At 38.6% G+C, this 27,929-nt stretch overlaps 1 protein-coding gene across 2 annotated transcripts; it reads right to left on the bottom strand.

Moving 5' to 3' along the window:
• Positions 1–1,145: 1,145 nt before the first annotated feature.
• LOC121951045 (E3 ubiquitin-protein ligase MARCHF6-like) lies at positions 1,146–27,804 on the bottom strand. 2 transcript variants are annotated; one of them, XM_042497228.2, is made up of 26 exons: positions 27,552–27,804; positions 25,446–25,542; positions 24,915–24,988; positions 24,667–24,810; positions 23,644–23,716; positions 23,217–23,397; positions 19,899–20,133; positions 18,515–18,576; positions 18,156–18,188; positions 15,771–15,822; positions 15,499–15,557; positions 15,306–15,386; positions 14,181–14,249; positions 13,948–14,022; positions 13,698–13,832; positions 13,457–13,576; positions 12,128–12,228; positions 11,804–11,941; positions 11,449–11,641; positions 11,287–11,356; positions 11,018–11,199; positions 10,759–10,893; positions 10,281–10,370; positions 8,350–8,482; positions 7,184–7,319; positions 1,146–6,590 (listed from the first exon to the last, which is right to left on the bottom strand). In XM_042497228.2, the coding sequence occupies exons 1-26, from the start codon at positions 27,568–27,570 to the stop codon at positions 6,506–6,508; spliced, it is 2,772 nt and encodes a 923-aa protein (XP_042353162.2). In that variant the 5' UTR covers positions 27,571–27,804; the 3' UTR covers positions 1,146–6,505. The 2 variants fall into 2 exon arrangements, with proteins under 2 accessions (XP_042353162.2, XP_042353161.2); XM_042497227.2 differs by having other exon boundaries at positions 25,446–25,545; positions 27,552–27,803.
• Positions 27,805–27,929: the final 125 nt, after the last annotated feature.

The following is a 27,929-nucleotide window of genomic DNA, read 5'->3' as shown; positions in this document are numbered from 1 at the left end:
AGTTATAGAAGTTTAAGGAAATTGTCAGATGTAGCTGCCCCAGGTTAACATGCTTAAACTCAAGATTCTCGATTATTGCAATTCCCATTGAGAAAAATTCTTCTTGCACAGTCTTATCTATTGCATTTCATTAACTCTGTCATTTGGCGTTTTGAGAATATTTTTCCTCCTACCTCTTTGTGATTCTGCCATTTTCTCCTCTGCTTAATAAACTAAAGCCTCTTTAAAAGTCCTCCTCCCTCCTCCTGTTTTTCACCTTAGGAGCTCTCTTAAGGGCTAAGATCTTTTGTAAATAAATTTTATCTTTACTGGGATTTAGTTTTAACTTTAGGGGCAAATTCTTAGAAAACATCATCATTGTAACAGTTTTCTTAGAAATTTATATTGAGCAACATTGTATTGAAGGCCTTTGTGAATACAACTCCAGGGATCATACAGCTTTAGGCAAGCTTGATTTAAGGCTTTATACACCTTTTTTAGCCACTTGGCAGGAAAAGTACAACCAGTTTTACAATAACCACAACTGAAAGAAAACAATATCAACTGGAGTATCTTGTTATAGCACGAAAATATCCTGTAAAAACATGAATAACATCTTATAACAAGAAACTTCATTTTCTCACCTACTATTCATCAGTTTTGCTTTTTTTTCATGGCCTGGCTTTCATACTTTTGTTTGTTTTTAAAGATCTGCGGGGATCCTAGTTGGTACGAGCTGGCAAGTACTCTATGTTTTTATGCATTTTTTCTCAGACAAAAGTGTTCAAACCTTTGAATCTTTAGTTGGCATAACATGTGTAAAAAGAAAATATCGACCCACACAAAATTAACATTCCCTGAAAAATGAAGAAACAACAAGGTAATTCAAGATTACTCTTGAGCTAAAGGCCTGTGGAGAAATAATTACTCAGAGAACAAAAGCAAAGTCAGAAAAAAACATGTTTTTTGAGTTGCAAGAATACATTTTCCTTATCACCTCACCACTCCTGAGATTTATCGTGCAACCCCTTCAGGACATCACAACACCATCACTGGGATCCGCAGCTCTAATCCAAAAATCAAAACACACACAAGTAAAACCATTTGTTTGAGGATCATCCAGTACATTATCTGCAGTGTGAAGAACAAAACTGTACACTGAGAAATCATTTCAACTATTTATTATTGTTTCATCTTACTGAACCAACAATTAATAGACTTTAGTGTGTATACCTTTATATTACAGTACATGCCACTGCCTTTTTGAACATATAAAAATAGAAATCATTTGCTTCTAGAAATTGAAATTCAAGACCAAAATTTGAAGTGTCCAGGTCAGTTCAAGAAGATACCTAAAGATCACTTTATAGCATCATATATGTACACACACACATAAATATATATGTATGTATATATATATGTATATATATAAATAATGTGAGCATTCCACACAGCAGCACTACAGCTCTCAGCATTAAAGTTAATGTGATTCACAATCCCTATCAATAAAAAAACAGTTATGTTTACCAAACTCCTAATGAAACAATTCTCACACAAATGCAGTGTCAAAAAAAAAAAAAAACCAAGATGCAAAACTTAAAATTCACCTTTTAAGTAAAATCCATTGTGCAGAGTCACCACAGTGAAATACTGACATCTCTCAGTCTCAGTGGGAGGGAAATAAAATGTGTTGACTGTGTAACAAAGGATTCTGAAATGATTGCAAATTGTGGTATAAAGTGCAACACATATAAAATATAAGCATGAAAAAACTACTCAGTATTGTTCCAAAAAAGGAACTTAAAAAGCATCTCAAACATAGCTCTCAGTTTAGAAGCAAAAGCCCATCAGAGAATGGGATTCAGTTTTTATTGGCAGCAAGAAGCAGTTTTAAAGAATGGCTGGTGCTGAAAATATGTTACCTTTTTTTTAAATATATTTTTTAGCAATTATAATACCCTTTTACTTCTCAAATTTTATATTGTAATTGTGTTTTGTTCCATACTAGGTGTGGATATATGACTTCTAACTCCTGAAACTTGCTTTAAAAAAGAAAGAAAATAAATTTCAGGTATATTCTCAGGGGTAGTAGACAGAGGAGACAATGCTGTCATAAAAGTGAGACATAGGGAGTACAACACCAAGACTTTACATCCTCATGCAGAGTTCTTTTGGGAGGACTAAAGGTTGTAGAAAATGAAATGTTTGAAACCTTAAGCAATAGTCCGACATTTTAGAAAAATACACTTATTTGCTTTCTTGTCAAGAGTTAGGTGAGTATAAATCCTGGAGTCTGGAGTTTGCTGGGCAACCAGCAGAGACTCCAAGACGTCAAGAAATAGTTCTGGTATGTAACCCTTTGTGTAACCAGAAAAGGACATTTCTGTATTTCATTTTTTGGTATGTATAAAACTGAGGAGATATGTGTGTTAATTAATGAGCTTTGAGGAGGTAAGTCGATTTTTTTACATTTGGCACGAGTCAGGCCAGCCGTTTCCAGTCTTTATGCTAAGCTAAGCTAACCATCTCCTCGCTCTAGCTTTACATTTAGTGTGCAGATACGATTGTGATATTGATCTTTTCACCTAACGCCATGTTCACACTGGAGGTGGAAGCACCACAATATGACAATTGTTGCACAAGTAGTCGCCCGGCAGCTCACACCAGAAGCTGCGCCAGTCAACAAGTGACTCTGTTTCTCCCCTCTTTTCTAATCACACCAATGTCAGCTTGTGTTTATATTTGCTCATTTTTCTCTCTTTCTTTGTTTCAACACAAGTAACAAATATGTGGAATAAAATAAGCATAGGATGCTTATTTTATCATTCATAAAGAATCTGTTTGTTTATTTCATACATATCTTTTACAACATTAACAATAGATTGTCAGTGTATTTTCTTTCCAGATCTGTCAGTGGCTCACAGAAAAAATAAACTAGATGCTGAAACTATTTCTGCAGATTGCGAGCTGGCCCCACAGCGTTTGGCAACACGGCGCTTCTAGTGTGAACAGCCCAAGTGGTTAACATGGGCACAAAAAGGAAGTGAGCACTGCTCGACAGAAAATCGACACGTTTAGCAGTACTCCGGTGTCCAGTTTTAAACCTGCGTACCTTTAAGCAAGAAAGCAACTATCTAAAAAATGCTGAACTATTCCTTTGTAAACTTCTGAACTCATGTTGAATCAAAATGATCATACGCCTGTTACATCGATTTATGCATGTTTCTATGCATTATGTTGTAAATGCAATATTTTTGATGCCTTTTGAGACACATTTAAGTCTGTTTGTCTGTTTTGAGTTTACAGTTAAGCTTGACTTTCACTGTGCTCTTCAGTTAGCTAGTTAGTTAACTCTCGGACTACGTATATGCCAGCCACTTCAGATTTCTTCTCCTAACTACCTGTTCTTGTTTAACATGATCCTGAACGCTTCTTCTTTTAGAGCACATACATAGTGATTGTTGTGGATACTGTGATTTTGATATTGTAAATACGAGTACTGTAGGCTGAACTGAGTAAGTAGGCTCTTTCCTCTAACATGAGACAAACTTTCAAGACATGAAGGACCCTGAAACGTGACTCCCTGAACTGAGCTGACCCTGATTCTTCCAGTCACTATTTAAGTGTCAACCTTCAGATAAATCAGAGCACCAGCTGTGAAGAGGTAAAGACGAGAGTTGATTTTAGAGGATCTTTTCAAGTGAGCTGCAGCTCATCAGTGTGAGCACCTGGAATGCTCCTGCCAAGGAGACATTCACCAGTATGACAAAGAGAGCAATGTTTTAACCCTTTCAAACCCAAGCAAATCGGCATGTTTTCTTACAAAAACATGGGAGGAGGGAAATGAGCAATATAACAAAGAATGACCCAAAAATAAGCAATAAATTAGTAAAATGTTCCAAAAAAGTTGTCTGAAAATAAGCACAAAAAAAGAAGAAAGTACAAAACAAAACTGACAAGGAAATTACCCCCCACAAAATCCTTAAAATAAAAAAGTATATTCTGTAACATATTTTGAGTATACAATTCTAATCATAATCATAAATATAGTTTCTCATAAATCTTCCTGTATTTTAGAAATAATTGTGTATGATTTCTCTTTTGCTCTCCTTTTTTAAACGTTAATATTCAGGTTGTTCTCTTGTCATCTATTACAAATTTCTTGCAATTTGCTTATTGCCTTGCCTTTTCCCATGTTTTTCAGGACAATTAAAACTTTTCACTCAGATTTCAAAGGGTTAGATAATTGTGAAAGATGTCTATATGCAGCACAAGAAAACTGATGTCCATTCAGGTTTCAAAGGGTTAAAGGGAGACAATGTAACTTATGCTAAACAGTGGCCACCGTGGACAGAAGTAGTTATTACAGGTGAGTGACACATTGCATTTCCACAAATTTGTTGGTTGCCATTACTGAACAGACCAGTAGATCAAATTCAGAGTGACTCAACTGACTCAGCTGAAGTCATAGAAGGTAAAAGACTCACAGCAGATCAGAGTGCCTCAAGAAGGGAATTCAATAGTACAAATGCTCTGAGTCACAGGAGAAGCATCTGGTGGAAAAGAACAGAACCACACACAGCGCTACATGAGCTCCTGCTGCTGTCCTCACAGACTAACAGAACCAGATCTGACTGCTGATCTGACATAAAACTACTTTCTCTCCAACATAACCAAGACGGATGGCATAAAGCACCAGCTGTGCAACAGCAGTCTTTTAGTGGCACGAATTATACAAAGTAGCATCACTGTCTCTTAACTGCTGATGCTTTCTGTGCACACACTATTTTACTTTTTAAACTTAATGTAAGGTCAGCCCCCATGAAGTGTGATGTCATTTTGTTTTGTTTTTTTAAGGAGGTGCTTTGTCAGGTCTTTTACTATGTCAGACTGATGTATTTGGTCTACATGACAATCTGAAGATATAAAATTTGAAAGATGTGGGTGTTTAGTATCTTGTTTGAAAAAAAAAAGTGATTATTAAAAAAAGCAGGGCGCAGGGCATTTTAAATATGTTTCCAACTCTCATTTCTACGCATTCCTTTTACTTTACAGTGAACTGTCACTATCTATATTATCAAGTCAGTCATTAGCTATGAGGAACATATGCGCCACTAAGTATTGGCCAGTTTAACATTTGGTTTTCCTTCTTTTTGTTTCTGTCAGGTAAATATGTGAGCAGTGTCTTTAAAAGGTGGCATGCAGGCGTAAACAAATGGTATGAAATGTAACTTTAAGCTTAAGGGAAAGGGCCTGGACGTGGCGTCAAACTGCATTTCTATAGCATTAAATAACTAATTAAAACCAAACTATCAGAGAAACAAACACCTGAACTAACATCAGGGACAGGGACAGTGGACTTTGAGTTTTCTGTTGGGCCAATCCACAAACACTGAGGGGGCGGGGTTTGTGACCTAAATTGCAGCCGGCCACCAGGGGGCGATTGAGATGTTTTGGCTTCACTGTCGGGGAGCTGTAAGGTGTCCATCTTTATTTACAGAATATGATCTGAGCAGCTTATTAGCAGCACCATTTTTAAAAATTCCATCAAAATAAATGTGTAAAATTAGCGTCACTCTCAGGATGTAAAACATGCATATTTTGAAATGTTCTGAGGCTTTTTTCCAGTTGAAATATTTATAGTTGAAACTTAGTGACCTCTCCTCTCCCGAAGGCGGATTTGCTCAGGAAGGTACCTTGCAACCCAGTTTTTAAATTTCACAGCACATCTTAAAAAAACCATGTCCTTGGCTGTGTCCAGATTGTCCAAAAAAACCCAAAACATAATTTTCTTCTTCTTTTCTTTCTACTTCAAAGGAATTCTCATAGGACTATCTAACAGCTCACTCCAAAAATGCAACACTAAAAATCAATAAAAAACATCTAAAAAGAAAAAAAAATACAATCACATTGCTACATCATGTATGTCCCTACTAATCACTGACAACCTCAATCTGATGAAGCGCCATTTGAGACGCATCAACAATTGGAACAGAACCCATGTTAATCTAAATATCGCCTCTCCAGTTCTGAAATGTCAAATACGTCCCATTAAGAGACACTGAGTGAGAGCTAGATAATATTTCACGACAAACATTCACAGGGGAGCACAAATTTGAGGTAAAAACTGTGCTTCACTGATCTGACTTCCAACTCAAACCTTTAAAATAATAAAATCACAAAAAAATAAAATGTCAGCTGCATTGAAGACAAAAACGGACACATTAGACAGTCGGCAACTTTGTGATTCTGCTGAGTTTCAATCATGCGGACTGTTTTTTCAGGTCGGTTAACAACCTTTTTCAGAAATTCAACTTTTCCATGAGGAAGTTTAGTGAATATTTTGTCTTTACTCTGTCTCTGTCTGCCAGCCTGTGACAGCAGTAGATGTTGGTGAATAAGAAGCTGCAGCCAAAAGTTAAGAGGTTGGCATTTGACAGCACAGAGGAAACAAAAAAATGTTTCACCACAGGAGCTGATGATAGCAGAGTGACTCAGCTCCACCAATCCCACAGCTGTGTGTCGTCTATGAGGAGGTGCTGTATGTGGAAGTGGACGTGCTCCTGCCTGTCTTGCGTTCGTAGTTCACCAGTCGCTGTCCAACCAGGTACCTGGGGGAGAAACAGGAAAAGAGTAGTTTACAAATTATTTTTAATATTTAAACTCACTCTATTATGCACACAATTAATTTTGAGATTTCACTGATCACTCTTCATTTGGGTCATATACTTTCTGATCCGATTTACTGCAAAGTCGACTTAGACTACATGAGTTTTAAGATCATAATCAACTTTGAAATCGGCATGAATGAAAGTCAGAAAGTGTATCCTATTAGGTTGCTGTGATCTGTAAATTCTCCACTTCTACGCCTTACGCTACAAAGAGTAGTGTAATATCAAGAGTGCTCACTTCACAGCAAAATCTGAATACCAAAACGCCCCCAGTGGTACACTGCACAGAAAACAAAATGACTGCTTGACTCGAAGCAATTTCAGCTGACTGAGGGTCTCTGACTGATGATTCCAGCTTCCAAATTTCACAGGGGAGTCCTAATAAATGCTATGATATCATAATAATTATCAGGGTGCAATTTCTGTACATATCACACAGTCCCACCGACTGGAATTTCTCTGAATCAGTAAAACAGCACAATTGGAATAGAACAGTGAGCTTCTTTGCCCCTTTGCCACTTATCACTACTGACTTGTCGTTCTTGATGTGCTCATAGAGGCGTTTGAACTGTCGGATCTGGAAGGACAGGATGGCCAACAGTATGACTACCATCAGCAGGAAGGGATAGATCCTCCTCTCCACCAGCATCTGCATCTCTGGCTGCACACCTATAAAGAGAGGGAGGGATGCAGATGGGGAGATGAGGGAAAGAAAGACAGGACAGAGGAAAACTGGAACAAAATCTCCTCTTAACAAGTCTGCATGTCTGCTGTGTCTTATCTCTAACAACCGATGGACTTAAAGTCGAGACAAACAACAATCAATTGCACTTTGGCTCGCACAAAGGCTAAACTCCTGATTACAGCCAGAACTGGGAATTCTTGATTGACTAGTTGTTTAAATGCAAGTGTTGTCTGAATCAACATCAAAAGCACTTGTCTAAACTAAAATTGGTGCCTTGGGTAGGCTTTGAATAAGAAACACTCCCCAAATGAGCCCATGTCCAAATTAGTAAGGATTTGCCTTTGCAGAGGCCTGATGATATCTGAGAGTGTCTGCTACCTCTGGGCCCCAATTTCATCTACCACAATTTCTAATTTAGTCAGTACCCAAAACAAAATAAGGACTTTCTTACTTTTCCACATGTTGGTTTATCAGCTATATTAACATTTCTTAAAAAAAATCATTCATTATCATTTTTCACACAATTCCTGCTGAATTATTCAAGAGTTATTCTAAATTGTACCCATTCACCCATCTTTTTAGTAATTATGTCTTTGAGTGCACAACTGATAGGTAAGTGGTTTGTTTACATGACGCAATGGAGTTCTATATTTTAACGAATGCAGTGTGGACAGTGAGCGTCTGATATAACAGGAAGAGGCGTGATAGTCAGACGCTCACTTCCAGTTAAGACACGGTGTAATGTTTCTGCATTTGTGTAAATGACCAGTGGATATTAAAGTCTAGAAGTAGGAAGAATAACAACTAAGAGGTAGATTTCTTCATGAGGCCATCTTTGACCCCACTAAGAGAGAGTTGGTGAAGACTGAGAAAACTGGAGCAGTGAGAGAAAGGAGGACAGGTGAAAGAAGCAAAAATCATTTCTTTTTTACTCCATTACCTGCTCTTTAGGGTACATGACAGTACCTGAAGTTAATGCTCAAACCAGATGCAGAGGCATCCACAGAGACTCACCCAGCAGTGGTGTAATGCCTTTAGAGATAGTGTAGGGCACACTGAGAGACAGCAGCAGGACACAGATGACTGGGGCAGCCAGTCCTCGCACAATGAAATGGAGGTCAATGTTTCGGATACCGTTAGCATACACCTACAGGACAGAAATAGAGAGGGGATACTGAAAGCTTTGTTTTACTTCGTTCCAATGTCAACTGAGTTTTTTTTTGTCTCCTAAAGATACACTTCGTAACTCTGTGTCATATTTGCTGAAGCGGTCACTATATTCTGAGAGAAGTACACAAGACAGACAGTCTTTTCCTACTGCCTTTAATGGCATTTGCAAGAACAGCAACAACCAATCAGAGCCGAGGAATCTTTAATGCAGCTGTCAATCACTGCTGATGAACTGTAGCCAAATTGTCAAACTAGGTAGCACTGATAATATATAAATTAAGATTCTGTTTCTGCATTGCCTTTTTCTTAACTCAAACGTTTTCAGAAACATATATAGGTGTACTATTTCGCTGTATGATAAAGTTTGTGACCCAGCCATCGTGTTGGATACAGTTGAGCCGAAACAAATTATAGAATCTTAATCTCCATTATTGATCAGCGGGCCTAGTTTGGCCGAAGTTTGCAAGCAGTGACATGACTGACAGCTGTGTCTAAGACTCCTCAGCTCTGATTGGCTGTTTCCAGCAAGCTGCAATGAATTGTAGCAAAAGATTATCTGTGTTATATAGTTCATTCAGAATATAGTGACAGTTTTAACAAATATGACAAAAAGTTATTTACATAGAAGCTATCAAATTTAGCTTTAAGAGTATATTGCCCAACAAAGATGGACTAGTTCTTATAACAGTGGATCCTAACCTTTGCCCTTAAGGCACCCCTTTTCTATCATGGAGTAAATCGACTACTCCTGACTAACAAGCAAGCAAGTTTACTTATATATTACCTTTCACAGACAGCACTTACAAAGTGCTTCACAAACAAGATAAAATAAAATAACATTAAATAAATGAACAAAGTAAAACCCCTTTTCCACCAATATGTGTGTGTGTGTGTGCGCACAGGTCCCCTTTGGCAGTAGACCAGAGTTGTATACACGGCTCTGTAGCAGCCTTATTGTGTGGTTTTTATCCTTTTTTTTTGGTGTGTCTCATTTGACGTCACAAACGGGCCTAAAGTTGCTAAACAGTAGAAAGCAGCATGGATAGAGGCCTGTGTGAACTTCATGGTGGTTACTTTTTCTTTACCTCTCACTTATTCAGTTTCTTTCAAACTTTGTGCAGACGAATTTCAATCCATGTTTGACTCAAGCTTGGGCAGAGACGGACGGTTGTGGTGGTGCGTCATTGCATTTCACTGATTAAATTAGCGCATTAACCCAGGTGTTACATTTCCATCAGTGCCAATCAGAGCTAAAGCTGATAAATACTCTTGACTACGGCTGAGTCATTTGACCTGGGTGTGAATGCTAATTGAAACATCTCCCATTACAGTAAAAAGCCAGATGTTAGCAGGTGTTTTGTACACAGGAAAAAGGGTTTTAGTGTCAATTTTTGTTGTTATTTCATGTTATATTCAATGCATAACAATAACAGTTCAGAAAAACTAATTAATTGTACAGGGAGTGAAGGCTCTGTGAATGCAGCTTGTGTTCAGGTGTTCACTGTACCCTTATCCTGTGAGATGCAAGTTTATACTTTAATATTTAAAGTTAAAAAATATCAACTTAATTTAGTTTTCTTCCCAGAAATGAATGGAAAGCTGCGATTTTGACAACTATATCTACTATATTCTCATAACCCCCTCCCACTGGAGTTCCACTGGATGTGGATCATATGAAATGTTTTTACATGATTTGTCATCTTTACTGTGTTTTTAAATGTCAGTGAACTTGTTTTGTTCTAGATGAAATGAAGCTGGGAGGATGTCACACTGACCTGTTCGATGACAGTTTTGAGCCACCACTGAGGGCCCATGAGTGTGATGGCAGCAATGATTTTAGCATGGAGCACGCCCAGGGCCCAGTCCTGCCACAAACAAACAAACAAACAAACAAACAAACAAACAAACAAACAAACAAACAACCAATAAACAACCAAGACATAATGAGATTTGTCTAAAAAGATCTGTATCTGCTCAGTATCAAGGTCAGTTGTCTTCTAAAGTTGTTTTTGTGTCCTTAAACAAATGTGAAGAAACAATCCACAGTTCCCAGATAGATATCTGATGTGCAACAGGCACCCGCAGCAACTGTGTAGTGCCGTAGTGTATGTGCATGTATAATTGTGTATGATTTTTTTAATCATATTCACACACTCACACTCTCACTCACACACACACACACACACACACACACACACACACACACACACACACACACGCAAACACACGCAAACACAAACTCCTTAGTCCTACCTGCCAGGGGTAGAAGAGAGGCGTCTGGTCCAGTGGGACTCTAAGAGGAGCCACGATGACCAGCTCAAACAGCAGACCCAACAGCAGAGGAATCGCCCCAGCTAATAGCACAGCCACCACAATGGTCTTTAGGATCTGTTTTCGACAATACATATCATCAAAATACATCAAAAATCAAAATTCAACAGCTCCCCACGTGACACAGAGGGAGCTTTATTTTTTCCATTGGCAGCAAGGACTAGACAAAAATCTGCTTTACCATGAGCGTCCACTCATGGACTTTGACCATGATGATTGTCCGCCCCTGTGGCATCCAGGACAGAATCACAGTGGCAGCTCGAATGGACAGCCAGCAGACATACAGTCCGCTGGCCGCTGTGTACAGCTCGTGAACCATGGCACTGCCCATCCAGAAAGACATCAGCCAGCGACCCACACACACTGGGAGAGGGAAGGAGGAAGGTGAGTGAAAACAGGTGTAAAGAACAACTGAAAACAGGAAAACGAAAGGTAAAGTCCATAACTTACCTGGAAGTGTAAGGCAGATCAGACTAGCCAGTAACAGTGTCACGCACATAAATACAACCAGCAGAATGATCTTAACCAAAAAGAACAAAAATCAATTGTGAAGGAAACATTTATAGCAGTACAGGCTTTAACACTGATATCTGATATAACGTTGGGACACACCTTGAGGGGGAAGTTGACAGGCCGATGGTACGCCTGGAAACTCACAGGACCGCCCTGCTGCAGTATGGCCTGGTGAGCAGCGTGAAGCCCCTCCCCCAGGCCAGGGATCCTGTTGTTGTTGCGACCGGGAGGATTGTTGTTTGGTTGATTGTCATCATCCTCGTGGTCCCCCAGCAGGTAGGAGTGAAGGTCTCTGTGGTGAGGAATGATTTTGTCTTGTTACTATGACTGTGAAATGACATTATGACAAAGCACAAGGGGAGCAAAATATCATTTGTGAACACTGTGGTCCTTCTTTGTGTGTGTGTGTGTGTGTGTGTGTGTGTGTGTGTGTGTGTGTGTGTCTTGTGCATACAGCATGTATCCAGCGGTGAATGTCCAGGCGTGGACGAGCCGTTTGAGCCACTGGCGAGTGTGACCCTGCTCCAGCAGTGCTGGTAGGACAACCTGAAGCAACAGCAGCTCTAGTGAGAGCTCGCTGACCGGGGCGTCACTGCAGACACAAGACATAAACCAATTCACACTCCATTTCTAATATACCGTCAATGTAATGAGAAATGGCAGCTCATTTTCTCTGGCAGATTCCTATTTTGGTTATGCCTGAATAGAGAACAGACAATGTCATTTTAAAGTTTGAGATGCTGAAAGTTAAATGATAATTTAGTGTTGTTGTTTGTACCTGTACAGCATGACGTTGTAGGGCAGGAAGTTTGGGAAGAGCAGTTTAATGATTCTGATAGGAAGCCAAAGCATCAGCAGAACTATGGAGCCAAACACCACCTGCAAACACACACACACAAACAAAACAACAACTCAGTGTATTTTAGTAGGCATGTAAAGCCCTTTCTCCACACTCATGATCTGTCTTGACTTGGTTTGGTTTGGCACATCAGCCCAGACCAGCAGAGACTTGCATCTCCATCACAAAAGGGCTATCTGCTTGAAGATGTGTCTTTAACTGATGACAGCTTGTCCTAAGAGAATAATTTTAAAAGCAGCAGGCTAAAGTCCCCCATTATTTTTGCTGCAGGCGTATTTCAACCATACAGCAGGCAGGTTAAAGAAGTTTACCTGTTGGAGGTCAGCAGAGGTGCATTACAAGCCTCATGTCTGCTACTGCTTATCTAACATCTCACTTCCATTGTTACTGCTCTTTTACTTTCCTCCCTGAGGTACAAGTACAGTTGCTTTTTATTAAAGATAATCTCCTTACAAAGTTCTCTTCATTTGGTGATGCACATTTAATTTTCTATAGATCCTTCTCAATGAAAGTCCCCCATTACACTGGTGTGTAGAAGCTTGTATTGTGAAGTAGCAAAATAAGGAAATGCTGGATTTTCATCGGGGGCAACTTCACAGTCCACATCCTGTACGACTGAAGGCGAACATGAAACGGTAAAATAAAGCAGAAATCTAAAGCACAAACAGGGACTCAGCAGGAGTAAAAGTAAACTCCAAACCAGAGATTGATGTCGGATTAACAAGAACACTTTTGACATATGACACCTTTCATGTTGTGTTTCTAGTGTTTTGTGCTCTTGAAGACATATAAGGAATTGTTAATATGTCGTATTTCTTATAAGGAGTTTGGCATCACATTTCCACCAAGAGCAGGATGAGAAATAATCTGAAAAGTGATAAAACTGAAATCTTGCAAACAGTGACTCTGAAAAGTCCACAGTCTTTGCTAAATCTTACAGTGTGTGACTAACAACTTGCATCATTTTCAAATATGAGAGGGTGTTAGACTTTGCTATTTTAAAAGTCATCTACTGTATGGTAGACATTATTGAAATGTGCTTGTGTGCTTATTTTTTACAATCCCAGATTTTGTCAATTTGTTTTTTTTAACTGCTTTAGATCAATAACGTTCTTTAAAATTCTACATGATGTACTTGACTTGATATGACGATGGCCTATTTTTATGTATCTTGCATCAGAGTCACCAGAAATCTGGCACTGAAGATTATATTTTGAAGAGAACAGAGAAGGAGGATACTTGACTGACCACAGAGAGAATAAACCTCCGCAGGTGTCTGTAGATGGGCAGGTGGATCATCTCTTGGACCGGGTTGAAGTCTGGATCATTCAGGTTCCTCAGAAACCACAGCACGCCCGGCCGGAGCACCTGCAACCACAGAAACAGGTGAAATCTTAAGCTGTTAAAATCTTAATTTTAACAGCTATAGATGGCTTGTGAGTTGTTACACAAGTTGCAAACCATCACAATGACTGGCTGCTACACTTACCTCCCGGAGCAGAAGGATGAAGGAAGCAAAGTAGAAGACGTAGACCATGCCAACCAACCAGTGGAGGAACATTGTGGTACCGGGGGCTGAATCAAAACTCTGCTCCCTGTCTTTCAGAGTTGCATCAAACATCTCCTGCAATGAACAGGAGACGTGCTGTGTTGTGTTTGTTTAACACCAATGACAGCCACTAAATATGTTCATCATCATGATTGCATTTAATTGTGTTTATTCTGCACGACTGTCATACCAGTGAGCAAATGTCGAGCCACCAACCACAAATCAGCGGAAACAAGCCTATCTCCATGACAACAAGCAGGGACACCTGCAACATAAAAATACAATGTAATTTAGTTTCAGTTTTCATCATTTGTTCCTGCAATCATCATTTACCTAATTACTGTTTCGACTGAAAGCTTGCCGAGTTCGATAAAAAACAAAACAGGCTTTTGAAAACATTCCAATCTTGCATCTCTAAATTACCTTGACAACTATGTAGCAGACTCCCAGGAGGCGTCTGGACCGCTGAAACTTCACTAATGAAGCCAGTGCCTGAAAGAGGAGCAGTTAAGGACAAACGCCAAAATGTGAGATAAATAAACATTCAGTTCGTATGTAATGTACCCAAATTTAGCATCACTCATTAACACATTTTATTCAAATTCTCAAAACCAAAATGGACCACTGACCTGATCTTTTGGGTTCCTGTTCCTCCAACACTTACATTTTTACCGAGACAATGTATAGATAAGAAACTAAATTTTAGATCATTTTACATTATTTGCAAACAGTGGTGGCCTTAATTTCAGGTATATATTTCATAAGGGGTTAGGAAATAATGGAACACACATACATATTTAAAATACAAATATGAGAAAATGTATTTCATTACAGTTTAAATTAGTGGTATTCTGGATACAGTTACTTTCTTTAAAAATAGATTACTTGAAGGGATTACTTTGTTTCGTGCTCTAACACTGTTTATTAACTGAATGAATGTTTTCTATTGGAATGTTGGCATTTGCTGCAAGTTTTGAGCTAAACATTTGACGAACAACTTGCCTGAATTAATTTGTGTCTCTCACTTTGAAAGTTCTGCAACAGACAAAGAACGGCTGATTCATGACAGTGAAATGAGGAGTTAGGAGACAGCTGGCTAGAGGGCGATCGCCAAGGAGCTAAAAGTCTGATAGGTGACCATCTAGCATAACAACATACTTGCTGTTGGCTATTGGTTTTTAATTTCCAATAAGTATTAGAATATAAACTGTGTGCTTTCTGGTTAGAAAAACAACAGATGTTAAAAGAAAAAATTGCAAGTACTTGCCCAATGTGTTTATGGTTACATTTCTATTTGAGCGCAAAGCTGATAGATTTGTGGTTTGTTTACATGACGGAACTTAAGTGCATATGATACAGATTCAGGCCACATCCACACTAATACGATGTCATTTTAAAGCTGCTTATGTAAATAAAAACGCTCTTTGTACACATGAGCGTTTAATCGTTTTCTCAAAAATAAATCTCCGTCCATACTCACAGGCCTAAAAATGCATAACAAATTAACACAAATTGGGAACAAAATAGATTGTTGTAAACAAAGGATACATGGCAGATTATGAGGGCTCCAGCCAGGAGGATGTACCCCAGTATGGTGGTGACGAGGCCGTCAAAGTGTGAAGCTTTGATCTGCAACCAGATAAAACATCATCAAACAAATTCCATCACTGCATGACAATTCAGACACTGGTAAGGAACTTCAACTGTACAAATGTCTCTCCATGCATTGCTGTGCACTTACATAGTCTTCAAAGCCCAGTCCGACCACAGAGAAATGGCCAATGTGATACGGGCAAAAAGCTAGACGGAAATACAAAGGCTGAGTTAGAACATGTAGTTTAATGGGGTGAATAAGAAGCTATAAAGGACTGTCTTATATCACTGAATTATAGTGAACAACCTGTTAAAATTGGGGGAAATTCCCCAGTAATAGGACACCAAAGGTTTGACTGGTTCTCAAAGGTAAAGACTGTATGCACAGTACAGCAACACTACATTGCAGGTTTAACTCACCAAAAACCAGGATGAAGAGTGTGTTGAGAGACACCACCCAGAACACGTGCTCCTGGATAATACACACACACACACACACACACACACACACAGGCACACACACACACAGGCACACACACACACAGGCACACACACACGGGTCAATGTAAAATAATTACTTTCTATAAAGCAATGGAGACTCTGTATGCATCCTATCAACATGTAGTTCCATTGAAGCTGTTAAAGTAATAGAAAAACCTAAAAATTATCATCTGTGTGTTAACTCCTCACAATGTGTTTCATGGAATTTGGGATGAAAACGTTTTTCTTACATGCCTCCACTGTAAACGAAGAATCCAAAAAGGCAAACATTCTTTATGAACTGAGGTCACAAGGTGCATTTCAATCCAACCGTTTTTATGCACATTTTCAATTAATTTTCATTTCTGAATGTGATTTAGTGCAATGGAACAAGATTCCGTGAATAAAAGGTGATGTTTTCATAGGCCACTGCAAGCTTTCTCAGTCGTCTCTGGATGGCTTTTAACATGTATACAGGTGCATCTCAAAAAATAAGAGTGTCGTGAAAAAGTTCAGTATTTTCCATCAGTTATTCAAAAAAGTGAAAATTCATTACATGTAAACTTAAATGTTTCAAGCATCTTTCTGTTTTAATTTTGATGATCACGGCCTACAGCTAGAAAAATGTGAAAAAAACCTGTTTCAAAATATTAGAATATTTCATTTCAAAATTGAGTAAATTATTATTCAAACAGTATAAATACTATGCATCTCTTGGTCTAGTTCAGTACCACGATCATTGGGATGACTGCTGACTTGACAGTTCATGGACACCTTTCACAAGGAGGGTAAGACACAGAGGGTCATTGCTGAAAAGGCTGGCTGTTCGCAGAGTGCTGCATCGAAGCATATTAATGGAAACTTGACTGGAAGGGAAAAGTGTGGTAGAAAAAGGTGTGCAAGCAACAGAGATGACCACAGGCTTGAGAGGATTGTCAAGAAAAGCTGATTCAAGAACTTGGGAGAGCTTCACAAGGAGTGGACTGAGGCTGGTGTCGGTGCATTAAGAGCCACCACACACAGACGTCTTTGGGAAAGGGGCTAAAACAGCCACATTCCTAATGTCAAGCCACTCCTAAACCAGAGACAACATCAGGGGTGTCTTACCTGGGCCAAGGACAAGAAGTACAGGACAGCTGCTCAGTGGTCCAAAGTCCTCTTTTTACATATGAGCATTTTTTTAATTTCATTTGGAAACTCTGTTTTATCAAGTCCAAAGTCAATGCAGCTGTCTACCAAGAGATTCTAGAGCACTTCATGCTTCCATCTGTTGACAAGCTTTATGGACATGTCGATTTTCTTTTCCAACAGGTCTTGGCACCTACTCAAAGTGCCAAAACTACTTCCAAATGGTTCGCGGACCATGATATTGCTGTGCTTGATTGGCCAGCCAAGTCACCTGACCATAGAGACTCTATGAGAAACACCCTACCCATAAATACAGACAAGCTGAAGGCCACTATCAAAGCAACATCGGCTTCAGTAACAGATTGATCGCCTCCATGTCACGCTGCATTGATGCAGGAATTTGTAGTAAAGGAGCCCCGACCAAGTATTGAGTGTATAAAGGAACATACCTTTCAGAAGTTGGACATTTCTTTTTTTTTTTACTGGAAAATGTCCAAATAATTTGAGATACTGATTTTCATGATCTATAGGCCATATCATCAAAATTAAAACAAAAAAGGCTAATATTTCAATTAATGTCAAATAAATATACAGTGTATGATAGTTTACCTTTTTGAGTTAAATTATGAAGAAAAATTCATTCTTTCATGATATTCAAATTTTTTGAGATGCACCTGTATGTATGCACCCAGAGCTGTAAAATACAGCTAGCTACAGCTCCTTGTCTCAGGATTACAGAGACGAGAAGTTAATGTCTTAAGAGACAACATGCCTCAAGAAACTGATGGTGGTCCTGCGGTCAAAGCTGAGGAGGAATACATTTGCTGCAGAGAGTCAGACTTGTTAGTGTCAGAGTATATAATTTAGATGTGTCCACAAATGACAGTGATCCCAGCTGTGTCACTAAATTTCAACAAATTAATGTATGTCACCTGAAAATCAAGACAGAAAAGAAGAAAAAAAGAAGAGGCCGGCTGGACCAAATTGTCACTTTTTGAGACAAAAGCTACTACATTAACTAAAACAAAGAAATGATTCATCAAGTTACTCTGAGTCTCTATTAGGGAGGTTAGGAGTGCAAAATAAGCATCCATAGAGTCACAATGACCACATTTAAGGGAAATATGCTGGACTGACATATACGTTGAAGGCAAACTTGAAAGTGTGTAAGAGTAGAAAGAGAGCATGTGCACTTACCAAGAAAACCAGGGAGCCATCCAGCCCCAGCATCTGAGACACAAACAAAAAGCAATGTCATATACTGATCCTTTATGATACATACAAAGTAAATGAACATCCTGCTAGTAATTAATATAACCTGTAACTTGTACTAATACGATGATGACATTTATTGACAGCCAAGCTAACAGCATCCCCAGAAATGGCAAGATGTGCTGCTTTAACACACTAAACCAAAATGGATATTTTCTGTTAGCCCAAATTCATCTGCCAACTAACTGCTTCCTTGTGTACACTTTTCTTTCTAGCATCGTGTTATAGCTACATCAAACCACTTAATGGAACAAGAGACAGATAAACAAAATATAGATTCCCACCCTTTCCCAGGTCAGCTCCTCTGCAGCACGGTCCCACTCCAGGGCATTCCAGTTCAAATCTTCTGCAAAGGACAATCAGAAAACAACAAAATGTGTACTTTAAATATGCCTCTGTGGCTGCATTATTATGTAGGTTGCTGTCCATTGCCATGATTTTGGTTTATTTATGTCTTTATAGAGGAATGAAGACACTAGCTCACAGGGAGCTCTCTCTTAAAGATATAATGTATAACTTTTTTGCACTAAATTGGCTGACATTGACTAGACCGATGTACATATTTTGTTGTATATCTTCCCCCCGGCAGCACAGAACATCTCTACAAGCAGCACAGTTTCAAGGTGGGCATCCAAGTTTAGTGTCACAAATTCAGTATCTGACCAAATGTCTTCCCTTCTGTTCCTGATTTATGATGTGAGAAATGGTTTGAAAAGCGTTTTTGCAAACATTACGTTGTAAACCTTTGAATCTTTGGATATAAAATGTAATTATTCATTATTATATACTTTTAGACATTTGTGTGAAATTTTTCTATAGTAAGTGTATTAATTTTGGAGTAATGGAAAAAACATGTTTGTTATGTCACAGTGGCCTTCGTCAACATTTGTGCCAAATTGAAAAAAGTCCCTCACAGCATTCTTGAGATATCATGTCAAGAGAATGAGACAGACAAGGTCACAGTGACCTTGAACTTCAAGCTATGACCATGAAAATCTAATTATCTTAAGATATTGCGTTCACAAGAATAAGACAGATGCAAGGTCACACTGAACTCAATCTTTAACCGCCTAAATCTAATCAGTTTATCATTAAGTCCAAGGGGACGTTTGTGTCAAATTTGAAGAAATTCCCTCAAGGTGTCCTTGAGATATAACAAGAATTGGACAGACAGATGGAAAACCAAAAAACTTGATGCCTTATGCTTATGCAGAGGCAGTGACGAGCCAATTTACTGCTTCCGAAGCCTTGTCAGTTTGTTTTGGGGAGGAAGAGACTTCTCTGAATAATTCGGCTACCCAATAAGATCCTCCTGAAAAATGAACACTCAAGGGATTCTGACTGGCTTCATTGATGGCATTGCTCCTCCTTTTGTTATTGTTTTGAGTGAGAGACCCCTTCTGGTTTAAAAAAAAAAAAAAAAGTGTTTAAAACTTTTCTTAAAGCATTTATGTCAGTCTTGTTAAATTAAATTGGTCACCCAACAACAAAACCATAATAATTTAATAACTTCAATTTTATTATATCAGTTGACTAATTTCTTTACCACAAAAAAAAAAATTGTGTCAGTTCCACACAGTAGAGCTGTGGGCAATCAACAATGTTATGTAAAAAGGTTGAAAACCTTTAAAGTGCATCACACTCCTATGTTTTCATGTTAACACTGACCTTGCCCTCCATTATTTGCATCACCAGCGTCCTCTTCCCTGCCTTCTTCATCATCATCCTCCTCTTCGTCTTCCTCTCCATCGTCCTCATCTTCTTCATCGTCGAGTTCGCCTTCATCTCTGTGATTGCCGGCTTCATGTGGGTTGGCAGGTGCCAGCCCATCTGGGGCAATGTCTGCAGGGTGCTGGGCTTCTGCAGCAGCCTGAGCATTGACGCCAATGTTACCATCTGGAACCTGTAGAGTCATGAAATAACAAAAGGTCCTGACATACAGCATCGCCTGAATTCTGTTAAATAAGATAATATGGCTTGCATGTGTATCAATCCTGCTCAATTGACGTATTGCTTCGCCCCACCGTCGAATGCCACAAGCCAATCACATTCTGAACAGCTACACAATGTACTCGGACATCCTGCTCCATAGAAAAGCATCAGAAATTTTGATTTTCTGTTTTATTTTAATTTATGCAGTTATTACTTGAAAAATGGTCAAACAATTTGCATCGGATAAATGTTACACTGATATGAGGTATCCTGAGAGGCTGGAGAATGGAGTGCATTTTATATCATTCCCTAAACCTCACATAAACAGAGCAAAGTGTCTACTTTGGATTAAGCTGTGTGGCAAGTGAATATAATTAACAGGGATGTCTACATTTATTGTAAGGTAAGGCAACATAATGTTAACAAAATTTGCTGCAAAGTGACAAGCATATATAACCTCATACATTATGTCAGCAACATCGTGTATCGTGTCACCTTGCAGCAAACTCTGCTAGGTAACTTAGCTTAAGTTAGCTAATCGCAGCTACCGTTATGGCCAACTTCAGCTTCATAACTTTAGCTCATCATGTCATGTGTTCAACTTAGTCTTAGTAATTTTGCCCCTTGACAACTGGACATCTGTATTAACTGTAGCAAGAGATTGTAGTTAAAGCCCACCCAGCTGAAGTCATTAATGTTAACTTAGCTGTAACATTAGAAAGCAAAGGCTGGCTAACGCTAACACCACAGCATGGTGAAGATCCTTTTGATGACTTCTGTGTGAAATAAGGAGCTTCTGTCTCAAAAAGTTCTATTGCATCTTTGGATATGTCTGCTGCGTTCCTCAAACTTATAACATGAGAGAGAAAAACTCTTAAGCAACTGTTTTGACACTTGTAACTAAGACATTTCAGTCCTGAACTGTATTGCTCATTACCATAACGAAAGAGCAGAGATTTGAAACCTGGGAAGCACTGTTTTTTCCTCATCTGGTTGTGTGTAAACACAGACAAATGTCAGGATTAGCTTGGCAAGCACATTCTTTATCAGAAAAGATAACAGTCCTGAAGGTTCCCCTGAGGCAAAGCGTTGGCCAGTCCCAGCAGGCAGAAAACAAATGTGACCCAACACAGAAATCTGACAAAATGTGGGAGAAAGTTAAACTTGGAGTGATTATTTTTCACTAAATCCAAAGACTGTATTTTAATGTCCCGTTTTAAATAAATGAAATCAAACTAAGAATGAATGCCTTAGGTAATCACAAACTCCACTGGCTTATCATTTACAGATATGAGCCTGTCTTTGTGCCAACTGTGTCAGAGTGCATTAGTGGTAGAGTAAATTGGGAAGCCAGTAAACCACTGTCTGCCTATAGGGGTGAACCAGGGAGCAAGTTAAACAAAGCCAAGCTTTCTTTGCCGTAGCTGGCTTGACAAAGCCTCCAGCCTCAGTAAGAGATAATGAGTACCATGACGGTGGTTATCAACTTGCTCTGTTAACCCAGGCTTTTTTTGTCAGAGTAAAATGACGCATTCAGTGCATCATTTCACTCTTAAAAATGATCGATTGCATGCCACTTATTTCCACCGCTGAAGAATACTTAAAAAATGTATTACAATAAAAAGCAACACTGTTGCTCCTGTTAAGGTGAGAGAGGAATAATGGCTTAAAATTAACTGCGTAAATGCCATGCAGACATCTTGTTGGGGCTGGGATGTGTGGACAGTTCAATCATTCCACAAAGCAGAAATCATGGACTGATAGAATCATCCAGAAACTTGGACAATTATAAAGGAAAAGGAATAAATTACAGAGCATAAGTTGAAGGAGCCAATCGGATATTTGTACATTGTTGTACCTTGTATTATTTCCATGTGATAAATACATGATTGATTATATTAGCTGCACATTTTACAGCTCAAACACTTTAAACTTGATGCAGAAAATTTAAACACTATACTGAAGAATTGCCTTTACCTTATGCATACTGACACCAGGGGTGCAAATTGGCACCAGCAACCAGCCACCAGCCAAATGCCTATGAAATATGCTGCTAGATTTGGTTCACTCACCAGCCAAAATAACAATGGTTATCTATTGAGAGGCTTGGAGATTTTGGAGTCCACCAACCACAGTGGCAGGCTTCCAAAAAAGGTTCATTTCCTACCCCGCTGACACTGTTCTATAATGAAGGATACACTGAAATCAATCTTAGTTTTTGGCCATTAAAAAGCGAAATGAGTTTTATTGACTGATTGTTTTCTCTGATAAATAGGCTACTAACAGACTAATACATTTTCTAATCAACGTTCTATTTGCTGTGATACAACTGCAGTGTAAAACTGACTTTGGCAAATCAGGACCACGCAGAAAAGTCGTGAGATTCATTTATATTGCCCAAATATCTTCTAACGCTGTACAGATCTGGTGCTTGCATAACGTTTCACTTATATGGTTATCCAAATGGCATTTTGGTTTGTTTGGTTTTAAAATGGCAAGTGAGTTACAAAGTATCCCATGATACCCAGACCTTCAACATTTTGACTTTTTCTCAACATTGTATCTCAATTTTATTCTTGACATTTCAACTTTTTTCTTGAAGTGCATAATGAAAAAAAAATCCTTCTCATCTAATTTTTTTTGTCATCCCTGTACCTAATACCCTTCTGTAGGTCGCTGTATCACTGATACACTGAATAAAATAAATTTAAAAAAACAATAGATACAGTAAGCATTATTGATATTGCACAAGATTTTCTATAGACCATAGAGTGATGCTATTTCCAAAGAAGTTGATTGATGGAAGGCGCTTTTAAGGCAATATCAAGTCAAACTTTGAACAAAAGCTTTATTAAACCAGGTTAATCTTGCAGCATAAGTTGCCATGGCAATATACCTAGGATACAAGAAAACCACCATTGTGACACGGAAAACTATGGCTTTAGACGTAACATACCTCGCTAACCCACTAATCTTGCTTCGTGGTCCCCTCCCTCAGCTCTGTGTGGAGGTACAAAAAAAAAGAAGTAAGTTGGCACCATAAACTGATCTCACCTCGTTAGCTGGTGCGGGACCGTTGGGCTGGTTTGGAACTAGAGGGGGTGGATTCTGCTCCAACCACTGAGGGGCGCCACCATGGACAATCTGCTCTCTGAGCCACACTAGGCTGATGAAGGCACACAACGTGCAAGTGACCACAAAACAGCCCTGGAGGCAGTCGGCAAGCAGGTTTTGCCTGCAAGGAAGAACCATTATGATTTTCTGAGATATATCACAATGATTTCACACAATTCTTCTGGACAAAGGGAAAGAAAAGATGACATGATGGATGGAGGGCTTTTACGGATAACCACACTTTGACCACCACTCAGACTCCAGGGTAAATAAAAACATAAAGAACACACAGACCCAAAATGAACAGAAGCATAACACTGTGAGAGAATCTGGGCAAAACGAAGACCAGAGAGTCATTCATACTTACGTTGAAAGCATATCTAATGGCAGGGTAAGGAGAGAGCTCACGGAGCCAGTAAATAAACACTTGTAGATGCGACCTGTAAGAAAATAAGACAAAAAAAATCAATCTGAGAATCATTTTCTAAAAACTAAATCTAAAAACTATGCTCCAAATTCTAAAATCTTCTTTGAATTGTATTTTTTGGGGGGAATAACAAAAATACTTCAACTAATGGTTCACTTCACATGTTCAATGTTCACTTTGTCAATAAAAAATGTATGTTTTTCATATCTGCAGACATCAGCATGTTGGCCGATGTCAACATTTCTTTTTAAAGCCAATATCTGCCAATACCGATAATGTGCCGACGTTTATGTGAATCCCTTGGACACATCATGTTATCATCAGTCTTTTGGACTTTCCAAATGTCATTAACCAAATTTAACTCAAATAATATGGTAATATGTGATTTGCCAGTGAGCCCACACAATCTAAGGTAAACAGTAAATGACAGGCCCACAGAGAGGGCCACTAAAGCTTTTAACACACTACTCAGCAGTATTACTCTTAATTTGTCATATTCTAACAGATTCCGGGTCCAGTTTGTTTTTTTTTTGCCACTCGCTCCCCCGCAGTAAAGTTAAACCACCTGATTCCACAAGATTTCTGTTGAATAACTTAGGATCCCAATCAAAATTCAGTCCTCTAAACTGTATTGTGTTTCATGATAAATAAGGAATTTATTTACAGCTTAAGGGAACAAATTAAAGTAGCTTAGTTCCGTTCCCTAAACAACAGCAGTCAATTGTGGGTTCAAACTGTCAAGTTCATTTGTTGCTGCGGAGTGGGTTAAAGGTTTATTTGAGTTTGTTTTATCTAGTTTCAGTTCTTACACAATTTGAACAGCTGCTTAATGTTCACCTTCTATTTAACTTTTCCCTAAGTTTAGTTTGGAGTTAAGGGATATGTACGATATGCTGAAACAATATACAACTGCTGATAAAACTTCTTTTTATTTTGTTTTTACAATGAAATGGTGTGACTTACATGCTGTGAGAGGCACCACGCCTAACCAGGCAAAGGCCACCAGTGTGTAGTGGAACCAGTATCTGATGGCTGTTCCAATACTGGTGACCAGCCCTGCAAAGATGTCCTGGACAGGCAAGCGAGACGGCATGTCTGGAGAGTAGACTGGGGAAAAGAGATGAGAGAAACAGGTTGTTATAACTTGAGGAGCTAACAACAAACAAATACATTTTTAGCTTATTGATCCAACTTACTGATTGACAACTTACTTGGTGTAAATGCAAACCTGTGTTTGCATAATTCACAGTATTCTTTCCTGCTGTGTTTCAACCACTGCAATAAGCTGTGAAAACAAAAGAAACACATTGTGTGTTTACTCTTGTGACCGTGCATGGTAACTTTGCTTCACTTGTGCAAGAATTTTAAAAACCACACAGCTTTTCCACAATTCTTTACAGCTAAAATGTGAGCGCTCCTTGGCTCAAAAATACTTTTGTTTCATGTCTTGTTGTTAATACTGTTTTTCAGGTGTGTTATTACATCTAAACTGTATTCAGGTACACTCCCATGAAGTGATCTCTTTGTTATAGTCGCTGCTACTCTCTAACTTGCCCAGAGAATTATTTCCCCATGTTGGAGTACACTTCAACAACTGTTAAAGCAACAAGATTAACAGATTGCAACCTATTTTTAAGAAAATTTAATCAAATAAAGATAAGGGAAAACAATGAATATAATAACCAAACCATGGACATTTTTTAAATTTAAGCACAGTTTTAAACAAAGTTGACTTAACCTACCATTCCTGATGAATAAACTTGATGCTGCCGGTGCAGACACAGGGGTGGTAGAGCGGCTTGTCCTGGGTGCCCTCCGACCGACAAACCCGACAGATATCTGCTGTACAAAAAACACACAATAACATTATTTGACATGATCCTACTCCTGACATATTTTATTTCATCAACTTGGCACGTTGAATTTCTTTTCATTCCATCAACAGATTAGTAATTTACTAAACTCAGTCAGCCTCAGACAGCCCTTTGCTGGGGTGCAGGTTTTGTTTCAACATTATGGGGAACACATGAAACAGAGGACTTGAGGTCCCTCTCCAACAAATTTGGGCATTAGAAGCTTAATTACAATCACAATGTTGGCTTCCCTAAATAAAATGTACTAGACAATATGCAAAATTGGCATTTAAAATATGTGCTATGCTCCTAGAAACTCAGCTGCATATCAAATCAAGCACTTCCATAACTCCAGCCTTCGCTCACTTAACAAAAAAACAAAAACAAATACAATGGTGGATGTGTATCAATATGAGATGCACTGACTTTAGATGGAAAAGAGTCTTGTTTTTAGTCCTATATTAATGCAAAAAAATTAACATAAGCATGAATGTAACAGTGTAACAAAGCAGTGCTCTGTTTATTGAACCCTTGGAAACCTGAGCTGAGTTTGACTTCTTTAAAAAAAAAAAAATCAGGGAAAGGTAATGAGCAACCTGGCCAGAAATGACCCACAAATTGCAAGAAATCAGTAAAGGTAAGAGGAAAATGACCTGAAAAAAAATTATCAAAAAAGGGGGGTAAATGTTCAGAAAACATTTCTCTCTTTGTTCTTCTTACTTTCATAAATAATTCTTGCAAGTTTTTAATGATTTTTGGGCAATTTCTTGCTAGGTTGCTCACTGCCTTTTTACCATGTTTTTGAAAGAAATCAAACCAATTTGCACAACTTTCAAAGAGTTAACTGTGAAAATGATCTAGGATCTGTCATGCAGCCCTATTCTGGTTTTATGCATCAATTTATGGTTGAACTGTATTTAACTTTTTCGAATCATTATATATTTGCAATTTTCATGTTGTTATTTGGATGGGGGACAAATCTTCACTGCAAAATGTTTAAAAAAAATAAAATTGAAAAAAAAGGGGAAAAATGCATGAAAGCTTTCTGCAAGATCTTTACACTCATAGTAGTTACAGAATTTTAAAACCTTTTGGGATAGCATACACACTTATCTTCAGTGAATACAACAGGTCTACAACAGGACAGGTCATATACACTGTAGAGGAACTGTAATCCTTGGATTACCCGTCACTGGATGACCAAAATAAAATAACTATAATTAGCTCAAGATGCAAGAGCATACCACTAGTTAGGATACCCAGAGTACATTCGATTGACTGACCTCAAATGTAAACATTTAGCTATATTCAAAAATATAAAAAAGCTAGCCAAGTAGTAATGTGTGAGCCCAGAAAACCTGAACACCAAGCGTGTGTACTGTTGCATAAATAATACTCAGGACAAATGTGGTGTCCAACGTTACATTTGTCCAAGAATGCGACAATTATTTTGAGTAGGTTCAGGATGTTTGCGATATTTTATCTTTTGTATAAATCGGTCTTACGTTTTAAAACACACCTTATCAATTTGCAGGACCGCCAGCGTGTGAACGCAAAGTTAGCTAAATTAGTTAACGCTTGTACGTAACATTATAACGGTTGAATTAAACTTATTAAACGTTAACTGCAGCGTCTGACTAACTAGACAATTCGCTAAGTTTTGAGTGACTATAATATGTAACGACCGTCTTGAACCACAACATAAAAACGTGTTAGTCAAAGCAAGCAACGGAAATCTTACGTTGCCGACTTTATTTGTAACAGCTGATAGCTAACGGGAGAAAGCTAACGCTAGTTAGCTACTTAGCTAATGCTTATTGGCTAACAGTTTTATACATTTCTGGTGAACTTTTATCAAAAGTGTAACACAATGTCCACTGGGTCATTGTCACAAGCAGTCCTTACGAAGAAGTTAAAATGAGATACAGACAAAGTTAGTACCGGCTTGCCCGTTAACGCTAACAGTTGGGGCAATCAAGTTTTAACATTAGCTACCTTCCTCGGCGGTGTCCATCTTGACTGGCTACAAGGCAGCCCTGCTCCACAACACTCAGGCAGGCTGGTCAGTCAGTGTAACAACGAGCTATCTCCGTGGAAACATTTCAAGTTGCTGTTTAGCTCAAGCTCCAGTCATTTTTAACGTGACCGTGCGCTTCGAAATTAAATACAGCAGTTTGACTTCATAGTATATCGGCTAACGGTCAGGACGTGGCTACAGAAATAACGTGTGATTGTGCGGCGTTTTCACCACTAGATGACAGCCACGCGCAATCAAGCAGCTTCACGAGTACAGAGTGGTTTTATTTATAAATACACACACGGCTAAAAATAGCACACAGCGCAGCAGTAGACAGGCTTGCTACATTTGCCAAG

The sequence above is a fragment of the Plectropomus leopardus genome, chromosome 12, assembly GCF_026936395.1.
Source record: "Plectropomus leopardus strain MGB_pleo_1.0 chromosome 12, ASM2693639v1, whole genome shotgun sequence".
Lineage (NCBI taxonomy): Eukaryota > Metazoa > Chordata > Actinopteri > Perciformes > Serranidae > Plectropomus > Plectropomus leopardus.
The sequence above is the reverse complement of the archived record's forward strand: the minus strand, read 5'-3'. Positions and strand labels throughout refer to the sequence as shown.

Excerpts from the sequence above, each read along its gene's own strand:
- LOC121951045 (XM_042497227.2), bottom strand. Across the intron at positions 15,823-18,155 it reads ATGGCTCCCTGGTTTTCTTG|GAGCACGTGTTCTGGGTGGT; the intron begins GTAAGTGCACAT and ends TGTATTATCCAG. Across the intron at positions 15,558-15,770 it reads ACTCTTCATCCTGGTTTTTG|CTTTTTGCCCGTATCACATT; the intron begins GTGAGTTAAACC and ends ATTTCCGTCTAG.